The sequence below is a fragment of the Stigmatopora nigra genome, chromosome 13 (assembly GCF_051989575.1).
Source record: "Stigmatopora nigra isolate UIUO_SnigA chromosome 13, RoL_Snig_1.1, whole genome shotgun sequence".
Classification (NCBI taxonomy): Eukaryota; Metazoa; Chordata; class Actinopteri; order Syngnathiformes; family Syngnathidae; genus Stigmatopora; species Stigmatopora nigra.
Window position 1 is genome coordinate 10,677,501 of NC_135520.1, and position 10,000 is coordinate 10,687,500.

At 40.5% G+C, this 10,000-nt stretch overlaps 1 protein-coding gene across 2 annotated transcripts in view; it reads left to right on the forward strand.

Moving 5' to 3' along the window:
* Positions 1–10,000, forward strand: part of npas3 (neuronal PAS domain protein 3) — a 136,482-nt gene that overhangs the window by 87,338 nt on the left and 39,144 nt on the right. For both annotated transcript variants that reach the window (XM_077731608.1, XM_077731610.1), the window contains exon 5: positions 9,557–9,646. In XM_077731608.1, the coding sequence (XP_077587734.1) occupies positions 9,557–9,646 (90 nt within the window). The remainder of the gene's footprint in view (positions 1–9,556; positions 9,647–10,000) is intronic.

Genomic DNA, 10,000 nt, shown 5'->3' on the forward strand with positions numbered 1-10,000 from the left:
TGCCCAATGCAAAAGCTTTTAGCAATAATTCATTCGTTTTCTGAACCACATTATCCTCACAAGGGTCACGAGGGATGCTGGACACTATCCCAGCTGACACGAGGAGGGGCACACCCTAAATTGGTGACCAGCCAATCACAGGGCACAATGAGACAAACAAACATTCACACTCATACCTAGGAGAACTATAAAGTGACCAACCATCCTAACAATAATGGTTTTGGAATGTGGGTGTAAACCAGACCTGGAAAAAAACCCATGCACGCTCGTGAAGAACATGCAAACTCCGCACAGGCAGACCAACCTGGATTCAAACCCAGGACCCCAGAACTTTGGGGCCTGCACGCTAACCACTCATCCTCAGGGCTGGTAGCAGTCATAATTTGGACGTCTATCGTCGTCAATGGTTCCCAATGAGTTAAAAACCATTACTATCACTCTCCTCATGTCATGTTGTCCCTGTGTGTTATTGTGTATATGTCAGGGAGGCTGCAGCAGCTGGCAAGGGCAGTCCCCAGAGGCATTGTGGGTAGTGAGGGGAAGGTTATGGCTCCAGTCCCATCAGCAATCTGTTGCCTGTGCGTGTGTCAATCCTATTTGTTGTGTCGCGTGTCACGGCGTTGAGCTCCTCGACATTCTCGCGCTGTTTGTTTCGTCCTTGGCGCTCTCCCTGAGTGGGTGGAGCTTAACTGGACTAATACTGCAGATGAATTAGCAATTTTGGTGCTACATGTTGCAACTTTTTGACTGGTTTGCTTTCTTTGAACCCTTTGTTTTTCCTCTTAATTCTGCACTGGCTAACGCAACAACAACAAAAAACACGGAAAAAAATGCAACACTGCGCCCAGTGCTTGTAGATATCTTTACACGAGGGAGACACCGTTATCATAAGCATCCTCTTTTCTTGGCCGCCTGACTGCCTCATATGTTCGTATATCAAAATATTTCTGGAGCCTATCCTAGCTGACTTGGTGGGCCGCCATGGCACAAGGCGACAAACAACCATTTGTGCTCACACTCATACCTAGGGGCAATATAGAGCGTCCAATCAGCCACGTCTTTGGAATATGGGAGGAAACCAGATTACCCAAAGAAAACCCATGCAGGCCCGGGGTGAACATACGCGCAATATACAAAGTGCTCAAGATGTTAACGTCGTGGTTCATTTGTTTTGTGGCGTTGTGCGTGCCCGCACAACACAATGGCCGCTTAAGACCGTGTCCTTGCATCCGTTTACGCAGCGTGACACGTTCAGGTGTGCGGGCATCAAGCTGTGTCAGAAATGAGGCAAGTGGCAAGATATTCCATTTGATTGGATTGGTTCAGGAAGTAACTTGTAGAACACTATCTTTCCGGAATTTCTCATGGCACAACCGAGTCAGAGTTAGGGGTACAAATTGGGATTTTAAAATAGAATTATCTCTTTCTTCGCCACTAAACATAATACATGTGTAATCATGTGGCTTTTTCTATCCTTCCGCTGTGAATCCAAATTGCTTTGACAGTAGAAGACGAAGTCGAATTCATTTGAACTGTGACGTTCATTCCCTGCTTGGCCTATCAGTTGAAAAGGATTGGACATCTGTTGACGTCAAGGGTAACCAATGGCTACAATGTGAAAATAAGATTAGCATTTGAAAATGGATTTGGATTTCAAATGCGAGTTGGCATTGCAGATTAAGGTTTTAAGGTAAAATTGAGTTTTAAAATTAGAGTTTGAAAACAAGTTAAGGTTTGGACTAAAGGTTAGGTTTTCTAGGGCTGCCAGTTGTAGTTTTAAACTAAAATGAAGGAGTTACATTTGAGTTGTAAAAGTAGATTTTAAAGGTTTGGAGTTCAAGTCTAAATTGAAACAAGTTCGCTTTCAAGCAATTTTTAGCAAAGTTTTTTTTCTTTTTATTTGAGGAGGCTTACACAATATTAGGTTTAAAATTGCACTTATTCACCAAGAGTGTGCGTTCAAGGGTTTCTAATTAGGTTTTTGAAATGAATGGATGGAAGTAATGTTTTTAAAACCAAGCAAAGGATTTAATTTTTTTTATTTCAAAACAAGATGCAGAATTCAAGAGAAGGCTGGGTTTTCCGATGAAAGTAACAAATAAGATTAGAAATCGGTTTCTAGCCAGTTTCAAGGAAAAATGATCACCCCCCGCCCTCAAAATCAAAGTCAATGTAAATCAATGTCAATGTCAATCCAAGCCCAAATGAAGGTTTCTAACTAATATCATCACTGTACATTCCTGTAGCGTTAAAAGGTAACGTCCCAATTCGAACCTTTTGATGTCAGACCCAACAGGAACCTTTTCCAACCAAGATGTCGCTTCCTGTTTGGCCTCCACCTTAGCCTGATCGTCTGCACCGCTTTCCTCATTCTCCCTTTTTTTCTCTCTCTCTTTCTCTCTCTGGTTGTGATTTCCTTGTTGTCGTGAGCAAGCGGGCGGGCGTGCGCTAATCAAAACGCATGAAGGCCGTCACGCCAAATGAAGACAAATGGAGGACGCCGCCGCTTTGGACTCATTATCCCTTGAAGCGCCGCCCTCCGCCTTCTCTTGCTCGCTCTCCACCTTCGCTTTCCCACCTTCCAAAGATGACTCAATTTTAAGCCTCACGTGACAGCGCCGCTGCAGGTCATCATGATTATTGCGCTTCAGCGTCGCTATCATATAAGTTCAAGAGCATTCACTGATTGGCTGCCATTGACCACAATAGGGAAGAGTGGTTATTTTTTTGATGGTTGATGAATCATTGAATATTTTGTGTTACTCATCGGATCATAAACAGCAAAGATATCCAAACTTTAAAATCGGTTTTCATTTGTGTGGCTCCTGATTACGTTTTTTTTTTTTTTTATCTCCGATTTTTTCAGTCGTTTAAATAACGTTACCATGTTGTTTAGAGCATTGAGGGACCCAGAAATTCTGCACATTAAAGGCATGATGGTATTGGTCCATGCTAAAATAGAAAACTGACTGACTTAAACATGCCTAAAACAAAAACTGGCAAAAATCAGAACAAATGAGTTTTTACCTATCACTCAGAGATTCAGTCATCAGTCATTTGTTCTCAGCTTGTGCGTTTATTTTCAAACAGGTATTAAATAAAATGCACTCATCTAAATGACTTTCAAGCGCATTTAAAGTAGAGGTCAGGGTTTCAAAGTATAGAATTGGTAGCATGATTGGACACTTTAAATTGCCCTCTAGATATAAGTGTGAGCTTGAATGGTTGTTTTTCTCCTTGTGCCGTGTGATTGGCTGGCCACCAATTCAGGGTGTCCCCCACATCTGGCCCAAAGTCAGCTTGGATAGGCTTCACCACTACCCTAGTGAGAATAAAGCGGTTCAGAAAATGAAATGAGATTGAAAAACTGAAACACATTTGCAGTTTCTCCACTGACTGACCGCAATTGGAAGAATCAACTATCTTTTGTTGACGCAAAGTCTGTCAGCTATCTCATACATTCAGGATGCTAATTAGCATCAAACATTAGCATCGGCGGTGCCCACTATTAATTGCCAATCGTTAGTGTACGTCGTGTGACTGATGAGTCATCATCAGCTTCGTTTCACGACACTACATCAGCAATACATATGTCATTGCCTCAAACGATAATAAAAGTAATAATTAGCAATCTCTAAGATAAACAGGAAATAGTGTGAGATGACTTCCTGGTTAACTCATTAGTTGCCATTGACGTAATTAAAAATGCAATCCATTTTGACTAGGTTGGCTGGCAGAGATTGTTGGATTCCTATTTAAAAATGGATGTGACATCTATCACCGTCAATGTAACCAATGAGTTCGTAGTAACATATGGATAAATGTGTGTGCAAGTGTGTGTGTGTTCTGGAAGGGTACGGCGAGGTTAAGCATCATCCATCTGGAGAAGGTTTCCAGCGTCCGTCCTTGAATTTGCGCCGTCTGGTCGCTAGGGCAACGGCTTTAACAAGCCATCAGGCGTCACGTGACCTGTCAACACGTCCAAACAGCCTGCCAGCTCTTTGCTAATGCTAATGTTAATTTCGCCTTTCATTTTTGTCCGTACTGATGTTTTGTTTTTCAAGGTCAATTCAGTTTCTGATGTCACTTCCCGCTTTTTTTGTGTTGAGTGTCGGCTTCACCGAAAGTGACATCATGCATTTATCACGATCATCATGAAAATAGTAAATTATGGGGCATTATTTAGAGATGTGTACAAGCAGTCCTTTAGGCCCCACCCTTTCCTTCCTCTACTTTACCCCTCCCTCAGTGGTTTTCATTGACACATTGACCTTTTCTGACTCTCGCTCAGTTCTCCCCTCCCTCACCCCTTTCCCGTTGCCTGGCCTCCCGCCCCTTACGCCGATCGATGGATTCATACTGATCGTTCTATCGCCAATCAGCAAGAAGTTGACCTTTGGGAATTGGCAATGATGGCGCCAAGGTTGACCTTTGCAACCCGAATGTCAGCGAGCCAGCCGGCCTGTCGGCACAGCCGATGGACAGAAAATACCTCAGTTAGAAAGGAAGTGATCACAATAATTTGAACAAAACAGGAAGTACGAGAACTACAGTACCACCATTTACTATATCAATTAAAAAAATAGAGCCATTAGACATCAAGTCTAATGAGCACTGCAGGCCATTTGGTACAGCATATTTTGTGCCAGCATCACACTTATTTTTTATGTTAGAAAAAATAGAGAATAATTAACCATTTCCCCGTTATTGTTTTTAGTTTGAAGTACAGTGGCACCTCAAGATACGATCTTAATGTGTTCCGGGACTGAGCTCGTATATCGATTTACTAGTGTTGCAAAGTAATGTTTCCCATAGAAATGAACTAAAAAATAATTAAGGCTGGTTGAACACACCCTTGTGAGAATATTTGGGATAGATAAGGAATGAATGGATACTTGCTTTCAGTTTTAAGCATTTTTTCCCATATTTTGTTTTTCGAAAATGAAAATGATTATTTACACCTAATATTTACATTTGGGCAGCGCAGCGAGGGAGTGGTTAGCGCGTCGGCTTCACAGTTTTGGGGTCCTGGGTTTGAACCCAGGTTGGTCCTCCTGTGTGGAGTTTGCATTTTCTCCCACATTCCAAAAACATGCACGGTAGGCTGTTTAAATTGCCCCTCAGTATGTTAGTATGTGTGTCTCCTTGTGCGCGGGATTGGTTGGTCACCGATTCAGGGTGATTCTGACTATTTTTAAGTCAACAATGTCACAAAAAATAATCAATTATCAAAATGATTGTCAATTCCTTTGACTAGTTGGTTATAACATGATGGCCTTCTGAAGGAAATCATGATTAAATAATGGTAGTATGTGGCCTAGGTTAGTTTGACACCTCTTCCTTACATTTATCAAAAAAGGAAGTATACTTTATATACACTGCGATCGGCTGGCAACCGATTCAGGGTGTTTTCCGCCTCTGGCCCGGAGTCAGCAGGGATAGGGTCCAGCGACCCTAATGAGGATAAAGCAGTTCAGAAAAGGAGATGAGACTTTGTATACATGAGATACGAGCTTAAGGCATTCCTGGACCAAGCTCGTATGTCAATTCACTCCTATCTCAAATCAATTTTTCCCATTTAAAACCACCCAAAAATAGAATATTTCAATGCAAATATGTTCTTAATTATTCTAAGATACCAGCTATGCTCACAAAGTAGCAAGTACCTATCCAGTGATTATTATCTACAATAACATTTAAAATTCACTCCGAATTTTCCTCATATCTCAAATTTCTTGTATGTTCGGACATTCATATGTCAAGGTATTACTGTAGATAGGAACTAACTAATTTATTTGAGGGGTTGACAGGAAGTAATAGGAAGTACCTCAATCCCATCAGGACTTTCAGCTGGACTGGAAAGTAATTTAGCTACACGGAAAGTACCAGAGCTACAAAAGAAGTATTAAGTATTTTCAAATGATAATTTCAAGGCTTGCTAGAGGTTTTTTTTTCCTCTCCACACTTCATCTTTCATCCAACATGAACGTCCGACAAGGAAAGGAGGTCTTTCTCGTTTTTTTTCCTTCTTTTTGCCTAAACTAATTTTCCTTTCAATTCTCGTCTTCCCCCATAAATTTCTTTTAATCATGCCAACTGCTTGCTTGAGTTCTCTTTTTCTGCCATACCTCACAGCCTTTTCTTTTACCATTCATTTGTTGTCCTACACACACCCGCACACACACACACACTTTTCCCATTTGTCACGACGAGGAAGCTCGACAGTAACATTTAAACTGGCTGTTCTGAATGGTTAAAAGATGGCCTCATCTTCATTGTGTTGGTGTTCGCGTGAGGGCGGACGATCGATGCAGTAATCTACAGAAGGTGGAAAGGAGAGAGAGAGAGAAGGAGAGAGAATGCATGCAGCAGAGCTCGCTAATCAATTGCACCTCTTTCTTTTACTGTCTGAATGTCCTCATTTTACTCATTGGTTGCCATTCATGGCAATAGAGGTCTAATTTATTTTGGCCCCCAAAAAAACAAACATTTATTGGCCCTTTATTGTCCTCAATAACAACCAGTAAGGTGTGTTTATATGTATGGATGAGGAAACTATTTTTTTACCTCTTTTTTTTTCTTGCTTGTAAAATTAGAGGTTTTGTTTAGCCTACAATTAACACGTTTAATTTAAAAACTCAAACTATTTTTTGCCCCCGAGGTAGAAAAAAGTAGACCAAATTTGTATGAATCAGGAATGCAAAAGTTTGTATGTTTAAATATAAAGGGAAAACACAAAAGAAAATTATTTACTAAGCTATTAAAATGAATAAGAAATGCAAAAACATTATCCAATGAGGCGAAATTATGAGTGACAGCTGAGTAAATAAACATACATACACATACAAATTAAAATTACGTTACGCACACTCAGGAAAAAAAAGGTAGTAGAACTGACAAATGATGGCACACAAATCAGGAATTCTCCGTTGGCCAGAGCTGCTTTGCCATGACCCCGAAAAAAATGAACGGGTGCCCAGAAAGGGGCTTTTAGTTGGACAGTCATACTCAACGTTACTCCATTACGGAACTTTTTTTTTTCTTCGTTTGCCTGCAGCAAGCCATTTATGAGTCGGACTGGTGCTTGACAGGCCTGCTTTTGTGTCTGCCTACTTCACACTAACGTTAGTCATAATAGAGACGCAACTTTCTTTGCCAGCCTAGCGAGGTGTTGCACGATAGCCAATGAGAAAGCCACTCTACCCCGAAAATAAAAAAAAATAAAATCCTGATACACAAAGTGTATTTACATAATTGTGGATATTTTATTTTATCTGATGTTTCATAACTCGGATTTTTTTCATATATTGGGATTTTTTTTTTCCTTCAGGGCTTTTGTAACCTGGATATTTCGTAAGTTGAACCATTCATAAGTAGAGGTACCATGGTAATTCTCAGTGCCGGGTGAAATGTAACACATGTATTTATTTTGAACTAAACAATATAGATTTAAATACACTGAAGGCCTTAAAATAAAATATTTAAAAATAGGAATTGTTTATGGCTCTTTTGGTCAAAAATGTTCCTGACTCCTTTCCTGGGGTGAGCTCTAACCCTCTTCCCGGGCAGTTCCACCATTATCTTCTACCGATATTGTCCCCATTTCTTCATTGGACACGCCCAAACCATTGAGGTCTGGTCTCTCTGACCTAATCCCCAAAATGTCCATACTTCACTGTCCCTCTTAATGTTTCATTTCTAATCCTATCCAACCTGGTCATTCCGAGCATCTTCATCTCCACCTCCGTTTTTTTTTTTACTTCAGAGCTACTGTTTTTAAGCGATAAACCATGGGTGGCCTCACCATTGTCTTTTGGACGGTTCCCTTCACTGTTGCTGACCATCTAGGAAATACACCTGATACTTTCCTCTGCCTTCATATTTATTTGAAAAGCATAACACAATTAAATCTGATTAATTATTATTGTTTTTTCAAGAGAAATTTGTTTTTATAAAATATAATTGGTTTTGGCGGCACGCTTTGGCCTAACATTTCTGAGATCGAGGGATTAATCGCAGGCTTGTATGATCTCCCGAGGTTGTGTGGGTTTTTACCGGGTACTCTGGGTTCCTCTCACATTACACAGACATGCATGGTGGGCTGGTAAGACACTCTAAATTAACCTTGGTATGAGTGTGAGCGTGAATGGTTGTCCGTCTCCTTGTGGCCTGTGATTGGTTGGCTACAAATTCAGGTGTCCTTCGCCTTGTGTTCCCTTAGCTGCTCTATGAATGAATGAATAATTAATCTCGGTTTTCTGCTTGTTTTGCGATATTCTGTTTGTTGCCATTAAGAAAATATTTATTTACACTCCTAATATTTACATTTGTATTTTATACATAATCACCAAAAATAAAATCTTTGCAATTTGAGCAAAACTAAAACTTGTTTTGTTGTCTTCACAGCTTTTTTTTTTTAGCACTTTCATCCTGCCTAATAGGACAAAGCAATTTATTGTGACACACACTATTAACTCAACAGAAGCGGTCCACACCCAATGAATAAAATAAATAAAAGTACAATCAAAATTGCAATTACCTGCGGAATTTGTGAAGGGTAAACAAATCTGTGCCACCCCTCTCGCGCTCATACGCGCACACACACACACACACACACACAAATGTAGCGTTAGCGTTCTAGTTAGCATGCTGAAATGAATACAGTTAGATCCAAAGCAATTTCCTTTTATTTATCTTAGCAGCCGTGCATAAATAAAGGCAAGGGCATCCAGGCAATTAGCATAATTACTAGGAGGCGGTCAGAGCCTCTCTCACAGACACAACACACACACGTATGCACACACCGCCATGGGGCGTTTGGGTGTGTGCGTGTAGATAGAGACAATGAAATGTGTTTTGTTACTGTTTGTTGTTTTCTTAACTTGTGTGTGAGTGGACAACTCCTGTGGTCCATTTGTTATATTCACACACAGACACACCTAAAGACTGAGAGTGTGTGTATTATTAATATGCAAATCAGCTGGAGAAACAAGCGCCGGGCCGTAGAAACAATATCCCGTCTGACAGGCGAGGTCAGCTGATTCGGGATCCGCCGCTCGCGCTCGTCTGATTGGTTTGCTGAGCCCGTGGTTGCGTCCGGCTCATGAATATTAACAAAGCCCGCCAGCTGTCGCACATGTGCCAGGCCCCAACATCTTCGAGACAAACGCAAACTTTTTGTCATGATGGTGATGTGAAAAAAGGTGTCTTCTCGGTCACTTGTGGACGGACACTTCATGCTGAATCGTTAACGTCTTAGTAGTGGAGTCTGGGCATGCTTCTGTGCAGTGTATGTGTTAAACAAATTCTCGGAAGTAGATTTTAATCTGTAGTACCGTATTGTCTCGCACATTAACCGCCTCCGTGTATAAACAGTACCTTTAAAATTGCCTCAAAATCGTTTATTTTTACAATTTCTCTCTTATAGGTTCATTTTTAAGTCAGATTTTGTCTAGCTCTAAGAATATTTTAACTGTTAATCGTATTGTGCTGCAGTATCAATTTATTTCTGATGTTCAATATTGACAATGTGTATTTTTGTGTATTTTTATTCCAGTCTCTGGATGGTTTCGTGTTTGCACTAAACAAGGAAGGACGCTTTCTATACATCTCTGAGACTGTCTCTATCTACTTGGGACTCTCACAGGTCAGTCCATACCTCACGTGTCAAACTCAAGGCTTGGGGTTCAGATCTGACCCCTCATATGATTTGTATGGCCCATTAAAGCAAATCATTTGCATTGACTTCATGTCTTTCGCGGAAAGAAGCACAATTTTAGATTTTTGTCACTTTTAAGAAGTGTTTTGTCACCGTAAATGGAATTGTTTTTGAAATGAACAATTTCCGTGGCTTCTAATTTTGAAACCAGTTATCAAAACGATTAGGTAAAAATTTAAATTGGATATAATGGTGACCAAAGGTAAGAAAATAGTATCACAGATTCAATTTTGACATCGTCCAAATGCACTTCATCTTCTTGTACCATCTCAACCAGTATTC